The sequence below is a fragment of the Polychytrium aggregatum genome (assembly GCF_025602895.1).
Source record: "Polychytrium aggregatum strain JEL109 chromosome Unknown BJ171scaffold_4, whole genome shotgun sequence".
NCBI classification, from domain to species: Eukaryota; Fungi; Chytridiomycota; class Chytridiomycetes; order Polychytriales; genus Polychytrium; species Polychytrium aggregatum.
The window spans coordinates 1,133,855-1,158,893 of record NW_026516206.1 but is presented as its reverse complement, the minus strand read 5'-3'; the positions used below and the strand labels follow the sequence as shown (position 1 = coordinate 1,158,893).

The window sequence follows — 25,039 nt, the reverse complement described above, 5'->3', positions numbered from 1 at the left end:
TTGACGCTTCACAATTCCAAAGAAGTTTTCGATGGGATTGAAGTCGGGCGAGGCAGGTGGGGTGAAGATCACTGACCATCCTCGGCGCTCGATGCAGTCCAGGACAGCCATTGTCTTGTGCATGCTGACATTGTCCATCACAATCACAGAGTCGTCTGGGAAGGTCGCTCGATCAAAGAACTCGACCATCGAGTGTGTCTTGAATGATGTGGGGATGTACATGCGATGCAGCACACCAGAGTGGTTGATGGCAAATGCAGCCGAGACAGACTTGTGTTTCATGTGATTGCGCTGGCGAAGCGGAGCACCCTTCGGTGAGTATCCGTAGAGAGGGAAAATGGATCTCCTGATCCCCGTCTCATCGACAAAAACGAATCGCGGGTCGATGGAGCGGACCCGGTCCCTGAACTGTGCCACCCGCTCATCCAGTCGCTTGGACTTGTAGAGGTGTGTTGCCCTCTTGTGTGAGAGACCTGCTCGGTGGATGGCAGTGTGGCAGAGTGAGAGTGATACTTTCCTCTGGAGGATGGACTCGAGCTTGCATCGCAACACAGGACCAGTCTGGAACGGGTCCTGTTCAATCAGGGTGCGAATGACTGGACATGCCTGCTCGAAGAAAGTGGATCTGCGAGCTGGGACCCGGGATGGGTCATCCAGCTTGCATCCTCGGTGCCATCGATGGATGGTGCTCTTGGATACACTGAATATGGAGGCGACCTTACGCAGGCTATGGATGAGGGCGTAGCATCGCAATGCGGCGGTGCGAAAGTCGGATGTGTGGCGAATGGTCATGGCCAGCGCGCGATAACATTGGGTAACAAAATATTCGATGAATGGTCAAAAACCCGGGTGTCCCGTTTTTTATTGGATTGCCTGTACCAGGGCCTTTTGACAACGGCACTCTGGACCGCGCGCAGCCGACCATGCGCCACAACCAGCTGCGCATCATCCACGTGTGTGTGTTGAACACGTGATTAGCGACACGGCAATCGATTGGCTGGCCCTGACATGCACGCGCGCCGTTGCCGAGGCGCGTGCGTTCTCGCCGCAGCCAATCGTCGGCGGGGAAACAGAGTTGGGATGCGCAACAGCACGCTGATTGGAGGGTGCGGCAGCAAGGCCGCAGATGCCACAGAACGCGTCTCGCAGCAGAAACAGCGGCGCAACAGTCGCAGAAGACTCACAGCCGCCACAGAAGCGGCACAGGCGCGGGTGCACAAGCGGCGGTGAGTGCTGCGCACCACTTCCGCCCTGTGCGCAAGTGGTTCAGAAGTACTTGTCGGCCGCGTCCGAACCGCTTTGCCGCGGACAAGCACGCCGGCCTTGTCTCCGTCCCTCCCACCGCGTGCGCGTGTGTGTGTGCACGCCGCGAGAGCATCTCTTCTCGCCCGCGTGCTCTCGCCCGTGCCAAAGCCGCCTCTCGCCGCGCTCTCGCTGGTTTTTTTCTCCTTTGCTGGTCGCCGTTCCTTCTCCCCAAGCCCGCCGATATATCTCAGCCCGCCTCGCCAAACTTTTCTTGCATCTGTTTCCCACCCGTTTCTCACCCGTTTCCCTTCCGAGCCGCTGCCCATCCCATCGGCCCGTCGCTTCGCTGGTGGAAAGAAGAATCCAACTCATTCCAATTTCCCAACCACTCTCGCTGTGCGTCTGCTCGCTGTGTCTATTCGCATCCCCGGTCCTCCTCCATTTCCGTATCCGTTCGCCAAGCCCGCTCGACCCTCGTTGCCAGCCTCGCCTCACAAACACTCCTGTTGGCTTTGCTCTTACTCTTGCGCCTTTGCTTGATCCAGCATCCAGCTCCTCCCCTGCCCTGACCATCCAAAGCAACCATGCGATTTGGCGAGCGTCTCGAAGACGAGATCTATCCCGACTGGAAGTTCTACTCCATGTAAGCACGCACATCGCCATCGCCCCGCCAAACCATGAGTCCCCATCATTCCATTGCATCGCCGGACGCCGCAATCCATGCGTACGCCATCCATCTCCGCCACCTATTGACTCACCAACGCTGTAACCTCTCTCTGCAGCGAATACAACTTCCTCAAATCCGAGCTTGAGGGCCGCGCCTCCGTTTCGCCCTTCACCGACGATGATGAGATGCACTTTGTTTCGCTCCTCGACGATGAGCTCGAGAAGGTAATTCCCATCTCCGCTGCGTGCCATCGTCGCTCCTGTCGCGTGAGCCCATCTCCCAGCCTCTCCCTCTCGCCCGGACTCGGCCGATTGGTTCGTCGTGTCTGAGCTGACACTGCATATGCTGCCCTCTTCGTAGATCCAATCCTTCATCAACCTCAAGCGTGCCGAAATCATCCGTCGCATCCAGGCCGCCGAGACGGCCACCCAGTCGATCGTCTCGCAGCCCCGGTCCGAGGACGATCCCGCCGAGGTCAAGATCCTGAAGCGCCGCCTGGAAAACATCAGCGAAGAAGTCACTCGCCTGACATCGGACCTCAAGGAGCTCTCGTATTTCATCCGCCTCAACTACACAGGATTCATGAAGGTGCGTGTCAAAGTCGTCCTTCCGTTTGCTGCAGCAAATGCAATCTCCCTCCCGCGCTCGCGTCAGTCGTTTCCCCCATTTTCCCCCGTTTCCCCCGTTTCCCCGTTGCCCCCGTTGCCCCCGTTGCCCCCGTTGCCCCCGTTGCCAACGCTCATTCCCTCTCATGGCCATTAGATCCTCAAGAAGCACGACAAACTCACTGGATACAAACTGACTCCCGAGTACATCGTCCGCGTGCGCCGCTCAAACTTCAACGTCGACAAAAACAACGAAGAGTACAGCGACTTTGTCATCCGTCTCTCGACTCTGTTCGACACCGTGCGCTCCCTCTCGGGTGAGCCCTCCTCCAAGGACAAGAGTCCCGGCATCGATGCCGGCAACATCGTTCGAAAGACCACCAAGTACTGGGTTCACAAAGGTGCGCACGCTGCCGACTCTACGCCGCGCCACTGCACCATGAGCAGATGTATCCGGCGTGCTCGTGGCTAACCCTCTCGACCTTCACAGACAACGTCATGGCCGTCAAGTGCCTCGTCCTGCAGCATCTGCCTGTCCTGGTCTTCAAGAAGGGCGAGCCCAGCGATCCGGCTCTCTCGTCCATCTATTTCGACAACGACGAGCTCTTCCTGTACAACAGCCGCATGATCCGCGACGAAAAGGCCCAGGTATGCAACACCTCGAGTAACAATCGTTGTTGAGCAGCTTGGTCGCCGTGGCGCCACATGCCGCCATGCTGCTCGGCCCATTCTTCTCCGAGGGCCTCTCTAACCGAGCCCTCATGTTTGCCTGCAACAGAACCTCCGATTCCGATGGTACGGCCAGCGCGACAAGACCGACGAGGTCTGGGTCGAGCGCAAGACCCACCACGAGGACTGGACCGGCGAGCGCTCCGTCAAGGAGCGATTCTCCATGAAGGAAAAGGACCTGAATGCCTATCTCCGCGGCGAGTACGACATTCGCGAGCTCACCACCAAGCTCAGAGCCGAGGGCAAGATGTCGATCAAGAACATTGAAAAGATGGAGCGCCTCGCCGACGAGGTTCAGGAACTGGTCCTGCGCAAGCGCCTGCACCCCATGATCCGCACCACCTACAACCGCACTGCCTTCCAGCTGCCGGCCGACGCCCGTGTCCGCATTTCCCTCGATACCGAGCTCACTTTGATCCGCGAAGACAACTACGGCCGCAAGCGGGCCGGCGACAACTGGAGACGCATGGACGCCGCCAACGACTGGCCCTTCCCCAACGTCCCGGACGAGGACAAGATCCTGTTTCCCTATGCTGTCCTGGAAATCAAGCTCCAGACCCAGCACGGCCAGGAGGCTCCCCAGTGGGCCATGGAGCTCGCCAACTCGCATCTTGTAAGCCCGGCAGTCCAGCAGCCCTCTGCTTCATCCCTTTGAACGCACGGTGCTCGGATTGCATTTCGGTACCTCCGACCATCTCGTGCGCCGAGCTGGACACGCTGCTTTGAACTCGGCTTGCTCAAACTTCCCTCTGCTCCTGTCCCCTGCTCTCCAGGTCGAGAAGGTGCCAAAGTTCTCAAAGTTCCACCACGCCATCTCCAACTTTTACACCGACCGCGTCGACGTTGTTCCTTTCTGGTTCTACCAGATGGACAAGGATATCCTGAAGCCCCGCCCAGCTGTCGGCGAGCCCGAGATCGAGGACATTTCGTCGCAGCTCAAGCTGCCATCCAACATTCCTGGAGTCAAAATCGATCAGCTCGGCAAGGTCTACTTTTCGAACGAGCGCACGTTCCTCCGCTGGCTCAGCCTGGTGAGTGGCTCGCCCGCCGACCTTGTTTGTCATCATCGATCGAGCACATCGCATCGAAGGCCGCTTCGCCCACGCTTTCCTGACCAATGTGTGGCGCTTGATTTTACAGGGCATCAAGATGCTGTCGCTCTCGCTCCTGCTGATGAACTTCACCACCAGTCCCTTCCCCGTCTACACCGGCCTTGCCTTTGCCGTCATTGCCATGGGCATCATCCTCGTCAATCTGGTCATCTTCCACATCCGAGCGATCAAGCTGCGCCAAGGCCGCGGCGACGGTCCCTTCATCATCAAGGCCGAGCCTGTCATCATTTGCCTCGTTGTCGTCGCCGCCCTGGTTGCAAATGTGCTGCTGAGTTTCAGGATGAAGACGCACGGCCCGGTCGATCTGACTGCCCTGATCGCTCCCCGAGCCCTCGGTACAATGATCTCCCACTGAACGCTGCGCCCTTTCAGCACTGCACTTGTTCATCCTCTGCCTTTCTCGCTATCGACCCTTGCCGCACTCAGTCCAAGCCGGTCTCTGTGATCGAACCACAAACGCCAGCTGCTCTGGCTGAACCAGCCATTTGTACACTTATCCGACCAAGCTGCTGCTTGGCATATCAATCCTTTGTTTCCATCGTCTGGAGCAGCCCCCTGCGGCCCGCATTGCCGCCGCTGTGCTTGTTGCCTCTGCTGCGTTTGTTGCCTCCCTGTTTTGAGCAATATACGACATTGCCATATACGCTCTATTTCACAACAGGACACTGGCATTGTCTCCCCGCTCCCTCGGCTCCCGCATCGTCCTCAGTCGTCGCTGGTCTACCATTATCCCATCACGTGTGTCTGCACAGAAAAAAAAAATTGCGACATGAAATCGCCGATTGTTTTTTGGGTCGCTTGGAGCGGCTGCGATCGTGTCCTCTTTGCGTTGCAGCATCGGGCCCGTCTTTCCACCCTCCTCCTGCCCCTTCTCTGCTGCCGCCGCCGCTTTTGTGTGATCGGCTCGACAGTGGCTCAATCGCCGCACACTCAATCCTTGCTCCAGCCGGGACAGCGTCGAAAGATACAAGCGGCAACACACCCACACACCCGCACACAAGCACCTCCCTCCCGCCGCATCCCCAGAGGTGCTGCTGGGAACCTTGCGAACCCAGCCAGGAACAATCAGGTCGCAGTCAGGTGGGCGACACCGGCCGATCCGCAGAGAAATGGACTCGATCGCCAAGGGATTTGATCGCCAAGGGATTTGATCGCCAAAGGAGGACCGATCGCGCACTCTTGGCCATCTGGCACCGCTCTGCTGCTCTCCAATGGCACCGTTCGTCGGACTTGTCGCTTGGAGGTGCTCTGGTGGCATGGCTCTCACCAGAATCTCCATCGACCTTGCTGAACCGTCACCCCATCCGAAAGGAAGGGTCGTCTGTGGCTGAACCAGTGTCCTCCGCCCCGTCGTCTCATCCCTCCCACACTATTGCTCGCCAGTTTGCACCCCCGATCCTTCTGTCTCGGGATTCCCAACCACGACCAACCACACGCTCCAGCTCTGCGAGAAACCATGCCCAGAGACAGAGACAGAGACAGCGGCAGCATGTCCCTCTTTGTGAGGGGCCTCAGCGACGACACCAGGCAAGTCCACCCACCCACCAACAGGCGGGGGGGGGAAAGTCGCTGCGGATCTGGTGCTGGCTGTGCGATACATCGTTTGTCGTTCCCGCGATACAGTCGCCGCTGACTTTTGTGTCTGCTTCGCCAGACCGGATGACTTGCTGCAGGCTTTCCAGACCTATGGCAAAGTCAAAGATGGTAAGTCGCACTGTGAATGCCCATAGCCGTCGCTCCGACCCTATCTGCAGAATGACCGGGTTGATGCCGATCCCCCCCCCTTCACCCTCTAACACGATTCGGTATCTTCTCTCTTCAGTCTACATTCCAAAGGACTACTACAATGGCAAGCCGAGAGGATTCGCATACATTCAGCATCGGCGCCAAAATGGCTGCAGTGTCTGCCTCGCCAGATCCTTTTTTTTGTTGCTCCTGTCCAACGGCATCTCAGACACTCACTGTCGATGGTGCTCGCTGGGCTGTGGCTGCTAGCTGTCCTTGACAGAAGCACCTTCTCCCGTCCATCGACGATCGTCCGGCCACCAGGAACTCGATACGAATGTCGATGGCTTGAATTCAAATCCGATCTGCGATATCATCCTTAACTCGGCACTCGCATCGAACTATCCTTCGAAATGACTCTCTTTGCATTCTTCTTCCAGATACGTCAACGATGATGATGCACAAACGGCTTATGACAAGATCGAGTACATCACCATTAACGGACGAAACCTGCCTGTCGAGTGGGCTCAGGGTTGTCGAAAATGTACGTTCCGGGACTGCCCCGTATTGGACTGATTGCTACCAAGCATCACTGGGGCACTGCAACAACATGGACGGTCGCTTCTTTGCTCGCCCACAGTCGATACCTCATGCTTCTCCCCCTTTTCATTCCTGTCGCATCAACTCACACCAGCTACAGTCGAGATGAAAAAGAGCGCCAAGCGAACATCCTCGCCTGATCGATACTACCGACCCAACAAAAGGTTCGTTGACCGGCCTCCTTCGAATCGGCAGTGTGCATTCTGGGGGGGGGGCGTGGCTGATCCTCCGCAATCCGTGGCTGATCCTCCGCAATCATGCCGTCGATATGGAGTGATCTGCTTCGGCCTTTTGCATCGCTGACCCCTGCAGCATGGATTCCAGGCAAACCCGGTCCTCCAGCAGCCATTCCCGCTCCCGCAGCCGGTCTCGTTCTCGCAGCCGCACTCGCCGTCGCGATCGCTCGAGATCAAACGATCGGTCTCGTCGGCAACGATCCCGATCGAGAGGGGACCGTCGATCCAGGTCCCGCACTCGCTCTTCATCTCGGTCGCCCCGCCGTCGTTCAGCCTCCCGCTCCCCATCGTACGATCGCATTCGGTCCCGAGACAACCACAACAGCCGATCTTCTCGGCACCAGACCGAGCGACGACGACGATCCCGGAACCAACACAGCGATCCGAAATCCAGAAGCAATCCCCGGCACTACTCGCCCGCCAGGTCACAGAGTCGCTCGCCCAGCCCGGACAAGAGGCGAGGCCGCAATGCCCGAGCCCGAACCCAGTCCAAATCTCCGTCCCGGTCGCGGTCTCGGTCTCGGTCGCGGTCTCAGTCAAGCTCGGCTCCGAAGGGTCCAAAGTCCCAACCGCTCGTCCAGGCCAACAAAACCCAATCTCCAACTCGATCGCGATCTCGATCCCGCTCCCAATCTCGATCGCGCTCTCCTTCCGTTGCAAACTCGGCCTCGCGATCGGTTGTGCGGACGCCATCACCCAAATCGCCGCATGAGAACTAGTTGTGGATTCCTTGATTTGATCAGCCAGCCGAGGGACAGCAGTGGATTTCTCTGTGCTGCTTCTCGGCTGCTCCCCCAAAAATGCCGCTCGATGAGGATGGCGGCGTTCGTGATGATGTTTTGATGTTTCATCCCAGGCTTGACTCTTTTTTTTTTTTCTTTTGCCTTGTCGGTACAAGCAATAGAGGCTCTTCCCTACTTCCTCCTCCTCCTCCTCCTCATCTTCCACGACCTCAACACTACTCCCCATTCAGCTCCCTTCCTCCTCCTCCAGAAATCCCACATGTATGACAGCGCTAAGCGATGAGACTGCTGTCTGAAGAGGATTACTTCATCTGCCCTTGTCACTTCCCCTCCTCCCCGTTTGCCATTCCACTCGACTCGGCTCGACCCCACTCCACTCCAGTATTATCCCATCACCTCATCTCTTCCTGTCTTGTGGTCTGAGCTTGTCGCTCACGATCCAGACAAGACTCCGATCGTATCCTTCCCATCTCCGTGACGCACAACCGAATACAACCTAGCTTGTTGAACCAGGAGCACTGGCGCTGCCACTCACAATCACATCCATGTGACGATGGCCATCGAGGAGCACAGGTTAATCCTCTGTCTGGTCTCAGGCCGAATGGATGAATGCATTGCTCATATTTGTGGCGTAGATTGTGGGAGATCGACGATGGAAAGGAGAGTGGAGACACCGAGGCGCAATTCCTGGGCATCGGGGGCAAGGCAGGCCCATCAACGCTGGCCAGGGGCGACCGCCGACCAGCATTTTGCTTGCGGCGACGGACCATTTGTTCACTTGGCAAGAGCCTCGAAGAAGTGGCTGCCCTCGGAGCCTTCGATAACACGGGAAACGGTGAGGTAGATGGGGCGGGCATTTTGGTTGATGTAGTCCTGGACCGCAGAAATGGCAAGGGCCAGGGAAAGTGTCAGTCCGGTCGATGCGGTCCGCACAACCGTTGGTCCGAGTGAAACAGAGCCCTGTTTGGACAGGGCCGCAATGCCAGAACCGGTATCGACTGCAGATGGACTCACCAGGGCGTAGGACATGGCCTGGCGACGTTCGTTGGCGCTGGCGTGTTTGCCGATCCAGGCCCACACTGGATATCGATCGAGTCATAGCAACGAGCATGTCAGAAAGCAGCGCATAAGCATCGACGGGGAACCCGGCACTCGGATCGTCCACAGCCTGCACTCGACAAACTCGACTGCCGATAGCAATCATCCACCCACGAGCTCGGCCCTGACATGAACACTCGACCAGGCAAGCTCACCATGGGATCCGTCGTCGTAGATGAAGACGTCGCCCGAGTTGAGGAGACCTCGCTGGACGGCGGTGCCCTCGGCGACCTTGCTGAACTTGAGGTTGCCGGCGGCGGGCTCGCTGAGTCTGGAGATACTCCGGTCGGATTGCCGGGTATACCAGGAGCAGAAGGACAGACAAAGAGAAGGACCGCAATGCGATCCGTTAGAGATGGCCCATATGTACCGCGGTGTCCATAATGGCTTGCACACTCGAGCCTGTCGTCGACAACTCGCAGTGTCTCACCTGTACAGAACCTTGGTGAACGACGGCTCGGTGCCCTGGACGTAGGCCTCCGAAGCACTCTTGATGGGTCCGCGTCCACCGATGCCCTCCCAGAACTCCGAAGCGTCGTTGTCGCTCTCCTCTGGATCACAGGGACAAGTGAGTAAGAAGAATCATCGGCAGTCGCCGCCGCCGAGGTCACAGGGCTTGCCGAATGAAAGCAGAGCGCTGCTCGCTTACCAAAGACGATGACCTTGGCCTGACCGTTTCGCTCGTCGTCCAGCTGGCGGCAGATCTGGGCTGCACGAACACGCTCGGCAGGGCTGGAGGCGCTGCCGTTCCACTGGATGAGGACCAGGCCCTTGTCCAGGATGAAGGTATCGCCCGAGTTCAGGCTCTTGTAGCTGAGCGGGACCTGGGTCAGGACGACGTTGCCCTTCAGGCCGCCGCGATCGGGGCCGTGGAAGTGCAGCAGGCGTGGAGTATAGTCCTTGACCTGGACATGGTGGAAGCCCGTCTCGAAGCCGCCATCGAGGATCCGAATGACCTTGAAGTACGAGCGGAAGAGGTCGGACTCGTAGCCCTCAACCTCGCGGTGCTGGATGGGGAGGGTGCCGAGATCTGCGAGTGCGCAACAGAAATGGAGATGCCGTGAGTGCTGGCGAACGACATACAGTTTACATTCTTTGTACACAGTAAAACCAGACGGCGGAACCCAAGCCACCACCACGAAACACAGCTCTCGACAGCCATGAACTCACGGTCATCGAGCTCGACAGTCTTGTAGGCAGCAGTGCCAGCCTCATCCTGGATATGACAAACAACCCAACACAGTCAGGATATGTTGTTGAGGCAGCCGATCCCCTCTCCCCTTTGCGGGGACTGGACTCCAAAGTATATGGCAAGCAGCAGGCCGGGCCAGCCAAGGAGCGAGACGCAGACCCTGAAACCGTACCTGGGTGGTGCTCAAGCCCAACCAAAAGTGGACGTCGTAGTGCAGCTGAGGGCCGTTGGGGTCCTTCCAGGTCTGCAATCAAGCAAAACATGCCGCATCGAGCCGGGTACAAAGGTCAGTAGACAGAGGACAGTGAAACAAGCACTGGCACCGTGGATGCATCGACGGCAGCTTACGTTGAGGATGATGTAAGAATCACCTGGTCGAGACAAGTCAGTCGTCAGATCGGTGGGAGCTACGAGATGCATTGTCTCCAAGCAGAGGCCGTCGGAAGCGTTGCAGAGAGGGCTGCAGCCAAACTCACCAGAGTAGAACTGGCCGTATTCATTCGCAGGGACGGGAACAACCTCGAACTGCTTGATTCTCCAGATACGGAGTTCGCTGATGAGACAACAACGAGTGCATCCACAGACAGAGGAGTGCCCGAGATTGGCCACGAGCGAGTGAGTTGATCCTGCGTGTTAGTGTGCTCCATGACGCAAACCAAGGGCGATAACCAACAGCCGGCCAAGGGATGACAACATACACTTTCTGGCCAACGCCATCCCAGGCTCGTTCGTGGTTGCTGGCATCGAGACGGGCCTTCTTGTCGAGCTGGACGATGGAGCCAAGCATTCACAACGGAACGGAAACGCCGCGATGATGGACAGGGGCGATAGCCACGACAGGAGAGCAGCCGTTCATGAGTCAAACAAGCGATGAGCAGCGCCCTGTTAGTCTGCAGTCCTGACAACAGTCAAGAGAACGGAAACAGGCCAGGGAACGCCGCCGGCTGGCAGGAGGGCCTCACAGCACGCAAGCCGAGTCGGGCCGAGCCAGCGGGCGGTTGTTTCGACCCTGGAAGTCAAGCCCAAGGACAAGCGGGCCACCCACATCCGAGCCGATCAGGGCAACGTTGGTGTCCTTCCAGTCGACCTTCTTTTGCTTCAAGAAGTGGTGGACAAAGGTAGAGATGGCACTCATAGTGGCGGGAGTAGATAGACAGAAAACGGACCGGCAGACAGAGGAGGCGATGGAGCGATGAGGGGAGCGAGGCAGCCGGGCGGGCGGCTGGAGCATTTGAGTTTCGGTGGCTGGCGCGGGTGGATGGTCGCCATACAATGACGACCAGCCCGATCGCCAGACCAGGGCGGAGCGGCGGGACAAATCGCCATGCGGCAAGCAGACAACACCATGCCCGCAGCGACGCAAGCTCGGATATAAACGATTCTATTGAGATGTGCATGGCGGAGCGCCGTGAGCAGCAGCAGGCCGCGCTGAGGGAACTGGGTGTGTTATTTGGGCTTTTTCTTTTGCTGCATCAGGTTATCGAGGATGATGTTCTTTTCGATCTGAAGCCGAGACAGCACACAGTCAGCCGCAAGCCAAGCGACGGGCGGCAGACGTTGGTCGACTCACCTTGAGATTTCGCTCGAGCCTCCGGGCAGCCAGATACTCGTCCTCCAAGCTGATGCATGCGGTTGAGCGTTTGGCGCGATGGGGGCAGAGTTGGATGCAAGGAGGGAGGTAGGATCGAGGGACGGGGGAGGTAGGAAAGAAGGAGGGAAACATTGTTAGAACGAGAGAGTTGAGCATGCTTTGGCGATAAATACGACAAAAGGGCTGGGCATTCCAAAGTCGTGGGATGGCACCCAGGAAACCACCAAGGAAACCACTCAGGAACCACCCGGGAAACCACACAAGATATCGCACATCGGATATCAGAAGCACGAGGAGTGAAAGCTGCGGCTACTGCAGAAACCACAAAGAGGCATCTGCAATGCTGCCTTCCCGGCACTCCTCACTCACAGCTCGTTCTCCATTCGGATGTGCTGGTATTGGATCTTGAGGATCATGATCTTTCTCTGAATAAAGGCGTTGGCGTGCTCACGTTCGAGGGTGATCTTGGACTTGCGGCCGCCTCGGGGGGTGTCCTTGGACTTTGGTTTTGTCGGCGTCGGGGCCATTGATCGAGCGTCCAGATGCGGGTCTAGTGATCCGTCTTCGGTCTTGAGGCGCTTGGAGGTTGGAGTTGGGGTTCCCGAGGTGCTGCTCTGTCGTTTGGTGTAAGGCCGCTTCTTTCTCTCGGCTGTGCAGATCGACCCGAGGCGACAGGACGGAAGGGAGAGCGAGCGAGGAAGAGATGATTGGATGAGGGGATTAGGGAGTCGAGCTGCAGCGATTGGACGGATGATGGAGACTGGAGAGTGGATAATGCAGTTGATGCAGACGGACGACCCGGAAGTCGGGAGGTGCAAATGAAGGGGAGCTAGGGGACGGCGGATGCCAGGATCAAGATGACCAGGACACAGACGACGACGATATCGGAGAAGCCAAGCATGGGCAGCAACAGTTGGACCCAGGCACAAGAGGTCGCTGGCGCAAGAGAAAACCGTCGCCCAGCGAGCGAGCTTGTGGCGGGCCGGGCGATGCCGGATATTGCAAGCGATGGCGGACCTGTGGGCAGCAGCGGGACGGCTGGGTCGTCGGCGAGGACAGCAGGCGGGGTTGCGAAGGACCAGGCGGTGGGGTCGCCGATACTGGGGGTCTGCATCGGGTCTGTTTCGGGCTGGGAGTGGCCAAGGATGTGGGTGATTGCGGATTGAGGACAGTGGATATCCGATGCTTGTGAATATAGGATGCTTGTGAATATAGGATGCTTGTGAATATAGGATGTTTGTGAATATATGATGTTTGTGAATATAGGATGCCAGTGTCGATTGCAATGGCAGAGTGCTTTGGTGGATTGTCAGATGGGATCCAAGAGTCGGGCGACGGCTTTCGGTCGACAGCGACCCAGATCGCACTTGGGCTCGGCCGAGACCGCATCGGCACCCCAGAGCGACCGAGTCGTCGCCATTGATGTGCATCGGCAGCTGTAGTCTGCAGCAATGTCCGCAATCAGGTTTGCAGCAATGTCTGCCATCAGGTTTGCAGTAGTACTGGCCATACCGCCGCAAATGATGTCGGATTTTTCATACTTTGTTCGACACCGATTCACCAACTCCAACAAACACTCACCAACTCCAACCGACCACCATCGTAATCACCGTCCATCGTCCTGATCACCGTCCGTCGCCGCTCCCATCAAGATCTTCGCATCGTTGCATCCACATGTCCATCCACCCTGGCCGGCCAATCACCCAATCACCTCACCCGATATCCGCTGCTTGTTGTGCGCCGCCTGCCGGACTCTCGCTCGCCCCCAGGCACCCCTCGCGCTCCATCCTCGCCCTCGTCTCGCTTGGCCTCTCGGCCGCATCCCACCCGACCCGCAAAAACACCCATCGCCCGTCCACCCCCCCCCACATCCAACATCCAACATCCATATCCGCATCCGCTCTGCGCATCCCACCTCCGCCTCCCCGCGCCGTCTTGCCATCGGACCCGTCCTTGTCCCGCACCGCAGTCGGCCATAACCTTCTCCACCGCTTGCTCCTGCGTCCTGCCCAAGTCAAGCCTCCAGCATGGACATCCCGCACCTCGATGCCGATCTGGCGCAGCCCGTCCAGCCCTCGAGCAACAAAATCGTCGAGGGTAAGACAGGCCTCTGTCGGCGACCCAGTCGTCGTTCTGTCGCCTCCGTCTCCGCGAGGCAATGCGATACAATGTTCTCCGAGCATATCGTCCAGCCGTTGCGACAACGCACCATTCGGGTTGGCACCATCAAAGTCATCCACAGACCCTGGCTGCGGCTTTCGTCTCCGACCAGGGCCATGTTCGCAGCATGCTCACTGTCTGTTTGCCCTCTCTTGCTGCCACCATCGCTCGTCTCGGCCGGCATTTCGCATGTATCGCACATCGCGGTCGCTCCATATCATCGCCATATCATCGCCATATCGTCGCCATATCGTCGCCATATCGACAATGGCGGCCTCCAGAGTTCCAGTATCTCCTCGAAAAGTCCCAGCAGCTGTTTGCTGGCCTGAGAGACCTGCCGCCCACCGGGCGGAACTGGCAGCCCTATTTCCAGCGCACCTTCGAGGTTTACACCAAGCTCTGGAAGTTCCAGCAGCAGCACAGGTTGGCTTGTCTCGGCTGAACGACAATCATCCTTCTCGCTCAAAGCGGCCATGGGGCTTGTCCTCGGCCAATGTCTGCTTGTCTGTCCTTCTCCAGCCCAAACGCTGATCGACCTCTCTATCCCTGGTCTCCAGAGCGGTTCTTGAATCGTCCGAGAGTTACGGCCTCAAGCGCTGGGAGATTGGCGAGATCGCCTCAAAGATTGGGCGTAAGTCTGCCGCTCTCTGCTTGGACCGCCAGTCGCCTTGGATTCATGAACGGAACGAAACGAAACGAAACAGCCCAAGTTGCCGACGCTCTCAGCCTCACTTCTGACAAATCCTGCTTCATCCCTCTCCTCCTCGCGGTCGTCCAGAGCTCTACTATCACTACTATCTACGCACGAGTGAAACCAACTATCTACTCGAGTCCTTCATCTTCTATGACGCCATTCGCGAGCGTCAGTACTTCCGGGATGTCATGGAGACCAAAAAGTAGAGAATCCTTCCCTTTCCCCCTCGGTAGCTCGCAGCAACTCGACTGGCATTGATATTGGTGCCCAGAAACGCCCTTGCCTCCCTGTCTTCGGCGCGCACCCAACCAGATCGACATCGGACTTTTGGCGACGCAGACTAACCATGGGATTTGCTGCCAAACAGCACCGGCTTGGTCATCAAGAAGCTGCGATACTTTGCCCGATTCATCGTTGTCTGTCTGCTGCTCAACAAGAATGCAGTCATCAACAAGCTGATGGACGAATTGACCCTGCTGGTCGACGACTACACCAAGAGCTTCAAGCCCAACGACACTGCCGAATGGAGCGTCGTCTTGAGTGAGATCACGACGTTCTTGGAGGTGCGTCTGCAGGTTTCTCTTTGGTCGTCGAGTCGTGTTGTTTTGCTTCCACTGGAGCCATCACCGGCGACCGGCTTCTGCACCCATGTCGTCGTGATCTGCTCATTTTATCATGCGAGGGTCTGACCTGCTTGTCGGTCCCTCCCAGGCTGAAAAGAAGCTGTCTCCGGTCGACTTTGAGGGCAACGTTTTGTCCGTCACCAACCGCCTGCAGCTTGAGCGCACCCTACGCGTCGACAAGGACGGCCAGCCGAAACTGAAGCTCCAGGAAGCCATCTTGGTCGGAAACTACCAGAACCAGGTGGGCTGCAAACCATCGCACTCGGCCCTCAGAGACGAATACCCGATGATCCTCAATCTCTTGGCCGTTGAAACGGCGATCCATGCCATGTCATGGATCGGATCGCTCCAACGATGGATGGACCGAAGCGCACGAGCGAGAGATTGGATTGCTCCAGCGATTCAGCAGAGCCCATCAGCCTGGCGCCATGTCGACTGATGCTAATCGATCTTCATTGCCCTCCCTCGCCGACTAGATCAAGTTTTCCGAGCTCACCCTCGACATGTATCGCATCCTTCAGTCGCTCGAGCGAGAGCCTGCTACGAGCCTCATTGGAGTCCAGCGAACCATGGGCGCCGACGTCGTCGTCAAAAGCGAGGAGACCAACGCAAACGACGATGGCGGCGATCGCACCAGCGACAAATCGGCCACCAGGAGAACGAATCCACACAAATATCTGCTCTACCGCCCCACCATCTCGCAGCTTCTGCTGTACATTGCCACGGCTTTTAAGGTACCAGTGTCTCCACTGTCCCTCAGCTGCCTCTGGTTGCATACGCCTTTGGTCTTCCCCGCCGTCAAGTGCAGGGCTGACGGCGCATCCCATGTCAACCTCCTCTTTGGCCTAATATCTGAACTGATGCGCCATCCGCAGGACATCTCCGACAACTCGGCCATGTTGCTGTACATCTCGGCCAACGGCTGCAAGCGCTCCGCAAAGCCAGAGCAAACCGACTCGAGCTACACCGGAGGCGTTGCCACTGCCGTCAACTACGCACGCAAGGGCAATGAGAAGAGCGAATCGGATCAGACCTCGCTCGTGCACTGCCTGCATCCGCACGATCTGGTCCCGTTTACTCGGAAACCCCTGTTCCTGATCATCGACAGCACCAACAGCACTGCCTTCAAGGTGGGTCATCTGAATCGATGCGGTGCCCTTTGGTGTTGGATAGGAGCGAGCGCCTCAGGGCTGGAAGTCTCGCATTTGTGATATCCTGATAAACCCGAGTGGACCGAACTGGCACATGCCAAGTACGAGCAAGGCTAATGCTCTGCGCGTTTCGGATCTGTCCCTGCACCTCCAGAACTTCCCAAAGGTTTTCAACCAGAACTTGATGTGTCTTTTGAGTCCGACCGAGTACCCCACCACCATCAAAGGTATCTTACCCTCTGTAGCACGGATTGCATCCCTGCGTGTGTGTGTATGTGTAGATTGCTGTTTGAGTGCACGATCTTGTCTGTTATCGTGGACGTGCACAGGCCACCGCACCACTGCCGATGTTAACAATATACTCCGCAACCGCTACCATCCTCGACGCTGCGGCGCCGCCGCCTCCAACCACAACAAGATACCACCCTTATCGGAAGCCTCTTTACGCTCTTCCTCCACTCTCCCGTCAAGGCTTTTGTCTTCATCTCGGACACGAACGAGATCTCCACGAACACTTGGCAGAAATGCGTGGCCCACATGACCAGCATTGAGAGGGAGATCTCGGACCTCTTGGATGCCAACCAGAACCTGGGTATGATGTCCTTGGCCAGTCGTTGCTATCGCCCACGCAAATGTGTGGTCAGCTGCACTATCCAGAGAGGATCTGCGCGGCGTGGGGCTGCCATTTGCTGCTTGCCTTGGCGATGTCGCTGACGCAGTCACTCAATCCTCAACCCCAACTCCCTTTTGACCTTCAAACCATTTCCCCCGCTGCCGAATCAAACCCGACTCAACCCCCAATGGTGGCCACATGAACCGCCACGGTCGACAGACAAATCTGTCAAGCGGTTCATGCAGGACGACTTTTTGCGACAGCTGATTATTCGCTTTGTTCTCTGCGATGCAATCCTGCATTGCCACAACGCTTTCAAGGAGAGCAAGGTACTGCTTGCGTCTCTTCAATCTTGGTCCAGGGACCGATCGGTGCTGCCCTCGACTTGCCTCTGCTCCTTCGGCCCGTATCGACCTGCCCCCCGATAAACAGACGACGCTAACACAGATTTGCACGCCCAGCATCTGCCTGCAAGCTACCCCGCGCTCCCGCCCTCGTTCTCGTCGGCTCCCGAGATCGTGAACAAGATCCAGGAGCTCGTCAACATGGCCGAGGTCACAAGTTTCTATACCTTCAATTCGGCCGCGCCTGCTGCTGCCCAGGCGCCTGCCAACAGCAGCAGCGGAACGGCCACGCCCGGGGCAGCCCCCGGCACCAGCACCGCCCCGGCACCGAGCTCGGGCAACGAAGAAGCAGTATCCGCAACCCCTGCGGAAGAGGCAGCGTGAGCGGGCGGCCAGGCTCGAGCTGCGCGAAACGGCGCTGATCCCCGAGTCCCGCCCACCCATGTACAATATACTACGCTGCGAACACACGAGGCATGCCCGTCGTCCCGATTGATAGCAAGCGGTGGCTCTTGTAGTGCATCCGTGATGGACTAGGGCTTGGACATGCACATCGCCCAAGTACGCATGCACCGCCTGTGGGAACTGGCTGCTGCCGTGGGGGGTGTGATCGATTTGACAGACGACTTGGCACACGTGACCGCACTGACATTCGACTGCTTCGCCGTTTGCATTCCGATATCAAGTCCATCCTGCAACGTCATCAAGCCCGCGCTGCGACACCGAGCCCGCCCTGCATCGCCATCGAGCCCGCTCGGCAGCGCAACGTCCATCCTGCGGCATCGCCAGCATCCAGCAGGCCATGCCGCCTGAGAAAAAGCCTCGGGCCAAAGTTGCTCCAGCCCTTGCCTTCTACCTCGACCACGCCGGCCAGAAGCGATCCCACAAGAACGGCGATATTCGTGCGGCATTCGGCAGCCTCTCGAGACCGTCGCACTCCAGCTGTCCGGCATCCCCGCGCCCAGTATCGCTATCTCCATCGAGAGCATCGCCCAAGGCCACACCGCCCTCGGTCCAACGCAAGTCTCCGTCCATCTCGATCGACCTCTCGGACACGGCCAGCGATGCCTCGCCCAGCGACGCCGATGCTCTTTGGGACCCTCGTCCTCCTTCCCGCAAGCGTCCCATTGATCTGAAGAGCGGCTTTGATACCTATTCCCCGACTCGCCAGCCCGATCGCACTTCGAGAGCACCAGGTTTGTCGGGCACGTCGGCGGGCAGCCTCGATCTTCACTGCGATCGGAGGACACCCTGGTCGATCCGTCCTGCTCATTCCGGTCTGGTCTGCTCTGGGCTCACGCCTTTGCACCTTTTCCTCGCCTCCCAGCGCAGGCCGTGTTCGACCTCGATGTGGAGCAGGAGCCGACGTCGTCCAAGCACCGCAGAAGCGTTTCCCTGTCGCTGGAGGACATGTCTGATCCACCTCAAGAGACCAAGCTTCGCAGTGCCCGGAGCGGGAGGCCGACAGCCAAGACCGATGCGGATGCAACCCCGTCTTTCAAGCGGCTCAGGGGTGAATCCAAGTCAGTGCCGCCGGCTGAGACCGTCCGCTCTCCATACGCAACCCCGCCCTGGGACCATCCGGACTACCACGAATTCGTTCGGATGTGGACGGCATACTACCGGTATCCGTACGAGAAGTCGCTGGCCTCGATATCTGCTCCGCCCTCGGATCCAGACCTAGTCCCTGCCGGGCCTGAATCACACGGGCTCTCGCATGATCTAGAGCCAGAGCCAGAGCCAGAGCCAAAGCCAAAGCCAGAACCTCCGAAGCGCAAGACGTACCTTGCCAACCGAGATGTCGTCGGCGTCAGGGGACTGTTTCCAAAGCAGACGCAGCCCACCCGACTCTATCCCGGCAAGCATCGCCAGGAGGCAGGCCATCTCGACGAGGCAGAGCGTTCCAAACCTGCTGCGATTCGCAGCCCTTCAGCTTCGACATCCAGGATCCGGCGCTCGGCCACATCCTCCGGTGGCAGGTCGCCGTACTTCATAGGCTCGACGGTACGGACCAAGTTGTCGCGGCCTTCGCCTGCCGATACCTGGAGCTACGAGCTCTCCGGCGATGACTCTGGATAGGCGCCTCATCTCCACTCGCGGTAAACCCGAATGCATCAGGAAAGACTCAAAGCACATGATGCCAACAGCAATGTGCTGGAAACAAGTCTCTCGTCCCCATCGTCCAACCGGTGACGCTACAAACATCCCTCGACAGAGATACATTATCGGCAACCTATGCAGTCTCGCCGGATGCTCTGAGCAGCATTGGCTCACGGTTATAGCCCACACAGCAAGTGCCGGACACTCGGAGCTTCATGACCCCGAGCCATTTGAATCTGCTGGGTGGTGCCCCTCAACGATCGTCCATAGACCCATCGCCCGTTCTTGACCCGTAGTGCGGTGGTGCTCTTGGACACACTGGCGGTGGATGCAGCCTTCCACAGGCAGTAGCGCGGAAATCAAAGTGCGATGGATGGCCATTGTGAAGGGTGTGTCTGTATATTCTCGCTCAGCACAAAACTGGAATCGTAGAGCGGCTCGCTTCATTATGTGGGCGCTCTTCGGAGGCGCCGTCCCGTTGACAGGATGCGATATCTGCCATGAGCGCTGCAGCAAGGCCGAGTTATTTCTTCTTCAGTGTCTGCTGTTTCTCGGCATGCTCGACGATCTTTCGCTCGACAAAGAGACCCTGAAGAGAGTGTGAAGGGCACACAGCCATTTGGCTGTGTCAGTGATGTTGCTCATGAAGAGCAGCAAGAAAAGAGCGATCCGGTCCAATCCATCACAATCCAACCCAACTCGTCCAAACTCTCCCTGCCCCGCATACCTTGCGTTTCCGGACGTTTTCGAGGTATTTCTTGGCCAGGTTTTCTCTGTCGGCCTTCTCGCCAAGATCTTCCAGCTCCTCCTCGGTCGTGGGCACCCAGTATGGATCCTGGTCCAAGACTTCAAAGCCTGAGAAAATCAGCTGTGGACTGGCCGCGCCACTGGTTCTCTTTCGAATATCTGGTGGATCAAGCGAGTCGAACCCAAGTCGGGGTGAGACAGAGTATCGAGTTGGAAAATGGTCAGAGCCAAACAGCACCATCCAAAGGGTACGCTGCCCTCGCTGCCGAGTGATATGTCGAATGATATGTCGAGTGATATGCTGGCTGGTACTATCTGCCAGCGCGCTCGTGGGGGTGGGGATCTCGTTCGGCCGCAGAGGCCAACTGATGCTGTTTGAACAACACTGACCATCGTTAAATCCGAAACTCTCGACGACAGGAAGAAGCGACTTGATGTTGAAGAAGGGCGTGCCGTCCTTCATCTCCTCGGAAATGATGCGTCCTCGTCGTTTGGCCAACACGGCGTAAACCTTGCCCAGGACCTCAGCTGGAGACACCGTCAGAACACAAGCCATGTCAATGTCGACTGGCGGGGCTGCTGCTTGCCCAATCGCTGGATCAAAGGCTGTATGTCTCTCGATGTATCTTGACCTGGCTGCCCGCAGCACCGAGAGATAAACCTCGTCGCAACATACCTGGGGCTTGCAGCTCGCACGAATACATCGCCAGCATGAGGCGCGGGGACCATCCCAGAAAGGCTTGCTTGCAAGCATCCTTGAAGGTTGCTAGAATCTGTCCAGAAAGCGAGCTAACCTTCGATGCTGTGTCGCAAGGCAGGCAGCGACATGATATCGATGTGAGCAAGATGCCGGTTGGCTCCCCAGCGCATTCATTGGCGAATAGGCTTTGAACCCCGTTTTGTCCCGCGTTGACATCACAGCCCGGTGCCGGAAACGCTGCTGATGCACTTACTCTGTGCCGCCGCATCGATTTCAAACTCTTCAACAAAGTAGCACACTCCCATGATCGGCTCGGCACACATGGGGCCAACCTGAGTGGCCAGCTGAAAGCTTGTGTTGATGCTGCCGTCAAAATCCTTGGCGCCGAGGATGTGGTCGCCATCGACAGGACCTTCGTCCTGCCCTTCGCGATCCTGTTGGCCGTCCTCGCTGTCCTCGAGGCTCTCGCGGGCATCGTCGTCAAAGGCCCGATCCAACTCATTGTTGTTGGACGAGGTATACTGGCCACTAGCCTTGGCGTTGCGGATCCAACTGCGAGGAAAGCATGCAATCATGGTTCAGTATGCAGGCCACGGCTCCTTTCCGAGACGGGAGAGCGCCCACACTTACACAGCGCGGTCGTATCCCGCGATGTTGTTGACAAGCATGTTTGGGCCGATGCGCTTGGGTCCAAAAGCCCACAATCTGCGGATCCGAAGAGTCAGGTTATCAAAGAAGCCGCGGCTCAACTTTGCATCGCCAGCAATACAAGGGACAGCGATCATAGACCTGAATTGGGTGGCACGCCACTCCATCTTCATATCCCGCGACATCCTGAGACACCCCCGCCACTGATTGCAACAACAGCGCTCACCGGTCCACAACACCGGCCCACTTCTCGGGCTCGACAAGGTCGCCTTCCTTCTCTGCAATCGCAAACTCTTCCTTGAGCTTGCTGAGAAGGTCGTCGATGTGGCTGCCGCTGTCGTCGGATTGGAGCACCGACTTGATGCTGGCTTCGCTCTTGATGAGGAACTGCACCACATTCGGAGGCAGCGGGAGAGCGCGCACATGGACCTTGCATGTCTTGTTCCGGGTGTAGAGAACGGTGCTGCCAGTTGGAAGCGCAGCTGGGGGTTTGGCCTCTGTGGCCTCATCGTCATCAGTGTCGACTGTGTCTGTGTGGAAATGGATGTGTCCTCGGGCAGTCAGCATGGGGGAGTATCGAGTTTGTTGGGCACGGCAGCCGGTATCAGCCGCCCCAACGCTGATCATCGGCCTTGGATACAGCACTCTCGCTTACCGTCTTTGGCTTCGCCCGTCGTCGTTGCTGTCAGGCTCGGGAACTTTGAGATTGTCTCGCGGAATGGCACGATTGGCGGAGAACACTGGATTTCGATTTTGGCGAAGCGCTCCTTCAAGTCCTTGAGACAGCGCTGGATCGGGACCGAACAGCAGTCGCATGGGTCAGGAAAGGCGAACGAGTGCGATCGCAGCCCCTTTGGATGCAACAGCGACCCAACCGATGCCTATGGAGCGAGCACATAGACTAATTTGCTGGGCAGATATCTCACCTCCAAGTGAAGCTCGCCTGCAGTCAGAATGACGTGCTCTCCTGTTTCTTGCAAAACAACTTCGACAGAGGGATCAGCTTGATTGAGGAGCTTGAGTCCCTCACGGAGTTGGTTCATTTGGGCTGTTCGGATGTCGGCAGCATCGGCGTGGCGAAGTGCATCAGTGCCAAGAATCGAGGCGACGAATGCAGCGAGCTATGATTGCTGGATGTCTCTTGTCGCCAGCCTCTTTGGGGAGGGAAGATACGAGTGCACACCTGGAGCTCATTTGGCTGCATCACTTGCAGATGCACGATGCGGGCACTTACTGGGATCCTTGGGCTCCAGGGCGACACGCACGATCGGAGCATCGACACGGAGCCCGCCGAGACTGCGGCACTCCGGGGTGCTGCTCAGCGTGGCGGTTTTCAAAACATGGGCGTCGAGTCCGCCGATGCCAAAGACGTTGCCTGCCGGAACCTCGTCGAGGGGCTGCAGCTCGCGACCCATCAGCAGATAAAGCTGCTCGACGATGATCTCGGATCGGTACTTGTCCGGAAACCGGGGATCGTATTTGGGCCCAAGAACATGCAGGGTCTGGCCCGTCTTGATGGTGCCGGAATAGATGCGCGCGAATCCAATCAGGTGCTCATGGTCATCGTTCTTGGGTTGTTCTGGCGCCGGCACGGCAGTCACCATCTCGGCCAGAGGAGCCGGTCCCTCGCCCTGGAGCTGAAGCGCACTCAGCCGCTTGAGCCTCAGCTCCTCGGTCGAGAGACTGCGGTTGGGATGCTGGCCCTCGCTCTCCTGCCGCATGCGCAGCGTCTGCATTTTCCTGAGCCGCATCTCCTCGGCCGTAAGCTGGACGCGCTTGTTGACCGGGAGATCCTTGGCGGGGACAGAAAACATCTTGCTGATGTAGACGACAATGGGGGCGTTGGCGCTCGCATCGCAGCGATAGACAGCACGGTCAAGCTCTGAGGCGTCAGCATCCTCGGCCAGATCGTTCCCGGCCGAGATGTGGCGTTCGGGGTGGAGAATCTTTGGCATTCTGATTCGTTGGGCATCGAGGGGCGAGGGAAGCAGCTCCACAACCGCCGCCAGGACCGAGCTGGAGAGTGGCAACCACTGGCCACAGATGGACTGCAGCAGCATCTTGCTGTCCTTGCTTCGCATATCGCGGGGTAGGATCTTGAGGTTCAGCGCCTTGACGATCTTTTCGACCTTGGAGCGGTCGCTGAGAGCCACCGCCGATGCACATGAGTTACTTTGGCCAACACCACCAGACATTTGTTTCACAACAGGTGTCCGGCCAGACCTCATCTCCGTCAAGACGCTATCTCCGCGGCTGGCTCATATCCATGCAGCACAAACCTGAACCTCCGCCCCCACAATCCACAGAGAAACCTACGTTTGGTTGAAAACCGCATCGTAGACGGCCCAGATGTTCTCGAGCGCAAATTGCACAAACATGGGCTTCAGCGACCGGCCCTTCAGCGACCTGTAGCCAATAACCCGCTTGGTCTTGGGATCCAAGTAGAAATCGCCCCACAGGACCTTGAGCAGAAGCGACTCTTTGATGCCAAGCTTGTTGGCGTAGATGGAGGCAAACTGGTTGATTCTGAGGACGATGGGAGCCCAAGATTTTGCAGAGAATCGCCGCTGGGAATGTCAGTCACGACCGGCACAGATGCGCTTGTACAGATGCGCTTGTACAGATCGAGGCCAGTCCCCATTACCTGAATGCCCAGCCGTCGACAGCGCTGCCAAAAATGACGTTGCCCTTCTCCGGAGAGAAGTAGATGTTGGAGTCGTCGCGATCCTCGAGATTCCAATCTTCCAGACCGCTGGCCAGGGCCTCGGCATCCTCTTTGCTGGTGGTCGGGGCAGCATTCTTTTGCTGGACCTCCTCGAACTTTCGGGCATCGTCCTGCATCAGGTCCTCGGAGTAAAAGACGGCCATGATGGCGTTGACCTGTTCCAGGATGTTCTTCATGTGGATGTATGCCTCGGTCGGGGTCATCTTCAGCTCGGTGATGAGCCGGTCGATCTTGTTGAGCACAACGATGGGTCTGACGTTTTCAACCCATGCCTGCTTCAGCACCGTGTGGGTCTGCAGGATCACAACTCGAATCAGACGGCAGCTGAACAGGATGCGTTCGGAGCGAGAGTGCCGGATGACATTCCATGCCCGTGGGGCAAGGCAGGCGACGACAGTGTGGCAGTTCGAATGGAATCCAATCTGCCAGCAGGCCGCTGGACAAGCAAGAATCCGAGTTGAAGGATTCGAGCTGGGGAATCCAGGGACCCAACCAGAGCATGGGGGACGGGGATACTAACCTGTGTGCAGACACCCTCGACGGTGTCGACAATGACCAGGGCTCCATCACATAGTCTCGAAGCTGTCGAGACCTCGGATGAAAAGTCGACATGTCCGGGCGAGTCGATCAGGTTGATTAGATAATCGTCTTCCTCGGTCTTGGACTGGGATAGTGTCCCGTCATCGACAGTGCCGGCAAGGGTGATGTGCTTGATGATCTTGAAGAGCAGCGAGATGCCCGACGACTTCATGGTAATGCCTCGCTCCTGCTCGTCCTCCCGCGAGTCGAGATAGCGAATCTTGCCCGACATTTTTGGGCTGATGATGCCATTGGAGGCCAGCAGGCAGTCGGAGAGCGTCGTCTTGCCGTGGTCGACATGGGCCAGGATGCAGATGTTGCGGATATGGCTCCGAGCTTGCTGGAGCGAGACGAGCTGCTCGGGTGTAATCACGGGCATCGCAGTAATGTGTGCGCAGAGAGGGAGGGAGTG

At 57.8% G+C, this 25,039-nt stretch overlaps 6 protein-coding genes across 6 annotated transcripts; 3 read left to right on the top strand and 3 right to left on the bottom strand.

Annotated features, from left to right (window-relative positions):
• Positions 1–1,530: 1,530 nt before the first annotated feature.
• On the top strand, positions 1,531–7,631 carry BJ171DRAFT_595856 (VTC domain-containing protein; the record flags this gene model as incomplete). Its single annotated transcript, XM_053114633.1, has 15 exons — positions 1,531–1,641; positions 1,791–1,888; positions 2,028–2,136; positions 2,273–2,500; positions 2,675–2,918; positions 3,008–3,165; positions 3,296–3,859; positions 4,020–4,277; positions 4,387–4,693; positions 5,982–6,062; positions 6,181–6,286; positions 6,524–6,627; positions 6,778–6,851; positions 7,008–7,208; positions 7,344–7,631. The coding sequence occupies exons 2-15, from the start codon at positions 1,830–1,832 to the stop codon at positions 7,629–7,631; spliced, it is 2,781 nt and encodes a 926-aa protein (XP_052970847.1). The 5' UTR covers positions 1,531–1,641; positions 1,791–1,829.
• Positions 7,632–8,222: 591 nt separating this feature from the next.
• On the bottom strand, positions 8,223–10,897 carry BJ171DRAFT_213129 (fragmin A). The gene is made up of 10 exons (XM_053106396.1): positions 10,651–10,897; positions 10,429–10,505; positions 10,301–10,323; positions 10,125–10,196; positions 9,931–9,976; positions 9,410–9,790; positions 9,191–9,311; positions 8,916–9,040; positions 8,677–8,741; positions 8,223–8,535 (listed from the first exon to the last, which is right to left on the bottom strand). The coding sequence occupies exons 1-10, from the start codon at positions 10,737–10,739 to the stop codon at positions 8,437–8,439; spliced, it is 1,098 nt and encodes a 365-aa protein (XP_052970846.1). The 5' UTR covers positions 10,740–10,897; the 3' UTR covers positions 8,223–8,436.
• A 402-nt stretch (positions 10,898–11,299) lies between these two features.
• BJ171DRAFT_489906 (uncharacterized protein) lies at positions 11,300–13,262 on the bottom strand. Its single transcript, XM_053109565.1, has 5 exons — positions 13,125–13,262; positions 12,561–12,762; positions 11,913–12,192; positions 11,523–11,571; positions 11,300–11,455 (listed from the first exon to the last, which is right to left on the bottom strand). Exons 1-5 carry the CDS (start codon positions 13,158–13,160, stop codon positions 11,399–11,401), a joined length of 624 nt encoding a protein of 207 aa, XP_052970845.1. The 5' UTR covers positions 13,161–13,262; the 3' UTR covers positions 11,300–11,398.
• Positions 13,263–13,364: 102 nt separating this feature from the next.
• On the top strand, positions 13,365–17,602 carry BJ171DRAFT_489903 (protein SCAI). The gene is made up of 12 exons (XM_053109564.1): positions 13,365–13,640; positions 13,985–14,126; positions 14,261–14,334; positions 14,482–14,599; positions 14,765–14,960; positions 15,109–15,261; positions 15,497–15,754; positions 15,896–16,150; positions 16,326–16,398; positions 16,590–16,763; positions 17,004–17,113; positions 17,246–17,602. Exons 1-12 carry the CDS (start codon positions 13,571–13,573, stop codon positions 17,510–17,512), a joined length of 1,890 nt encoding a protein of 629 aa, XP_052970844.1. The 5' UTR covers positions 13,365–13,570; the 3' UTR covers positions 17,513–17,602.
• A 219-nt stretch (positions 17,603–17,821) lies between these two features.
• On the top strand, positions 17,822–19,382 carry BJ171DRAFT_213059 (uncharacterized protein). Its single transcript, XM_053106395.1, has 2 exons — positions 17,822–18,324; positions 18,456–19,382. The coding sequence occupies exons 1-2, from the start codon at positions 17,931–17,933 to the stop codon at positions 19,205–19,207; spliced, it is 1,146 nt and encodes a 381-aa protein (XP_052970843.1). The 5' UTR covers positions 17,822–17,930; the 3' UTR covers positions 19,208–19,382.
• Positions 19,383–19,751: 369 nt separating this feature from the next.
• Positions 19,752–25,006, bottom strand: BJ171DRAFT_577844 (P-loop containing nucleoside triphosphate hydrolase protein; the record flags this gene model as incomplete). The annotated part of the gene is made up of 13 exons (XM_053113843.1): positions 19,752–19,817; positions 19,956–20,134; positions 20,366–20,503; positions 20,652–20,777; positions 20,929–21,227; positions 21,306–21,380; positions 21,550–21,853; positions 21,979–22,111; positions 22,250–22,371; positions 22,558–23,465; positions 23,640–23,849; positions 23,968–24,341; positions 24,569–25,006. 13 exons carry the CDS (start codon positions 25,004–25,006, stop codon positions 19,752–19,754), a joined length of 3,372 nt encoding a protein of 1,123 aa, XP_052970842.1.
• Between the last annotated feature and the right edge of the window lie 33 nt (positions 25,007–25,039).

Coding starts and splice junctions, on each gene's coding strand:
- BJ171DRAFT_213129 (XM_053106396.1), bottom strand. CDS start 10,739: ATGCTTGGCTCCATCGTCCAGCTCGACAAGAAGGCCCGTCTCGATGCC. Junction 9,791..9,930: donor GACTGTCGAGCTCGATGACC/GTGAGTTCATGG, acceptor GCGCACTCGCAG/ATCTCGGCACCCTCCCCATC. Junction 9,041..9,190: donor TTCACCAAGGTTCTGTACAG/GTGAGACACTGC, acceptor ATCCGACCGGAG/TATCTCCAGACTCAGCGAGC.
- BJ171DRAFT_489906 (XM_053109565.1), bottom strand. CDS start 13,160: ATGGACGGTGATTACGATGGTGGTCGGTTGGAGTTG. Junction 12,763..13,124: donor ATGGTGGTCGGTTGGAGTTG/GTGAGTGTTTGT, acceptor TATATTCACAAG/CATCCTATATTCACAAGCAT. Junction 11,572..11,912: donor ATCCGAATGGAGAACGAGCT/GTGAGTGAGGAG, acceptor CGCATGCATCAG/CTTGGAGGACGAGTATCTGG.
- BJ171DRAFT_489903 (XM_053109564.1), top strand. CDS start 13,571: ATGGACATCCCGCACCTCGATGCCGATCTGGCGCAGCCCGTCCAGCCC. Junction 14,600..14,764: donor GATGTCATGGAGACCAAAAA/GTAGAGAATCCT, acceptor GCTGCCAAACAG/CACCGGCTTGGTCATCAAGA. Junction 16,399..16,589: donor GTACCCCACCACCATCAAAG/GTATCTTACCCT, acceptor AACCACAACAAG/ATACCACCCTTATCGGAAGC.
- BJ171DRAFT_213059 (XM_053106395.1), top strand. CDS start 17,931: ATGCCGCCTGAGAAAAAGCCTCGGGCCAAAGTTGCTCCAGCCCTTGCC. Junction 18,325..18,455: donor TCGCACTTCGAGAGCACCAG/GTTTGTCGGGCA, acceptor CTCGCCTCCCAG/CGCAGGCCGTGTTCGACCTC.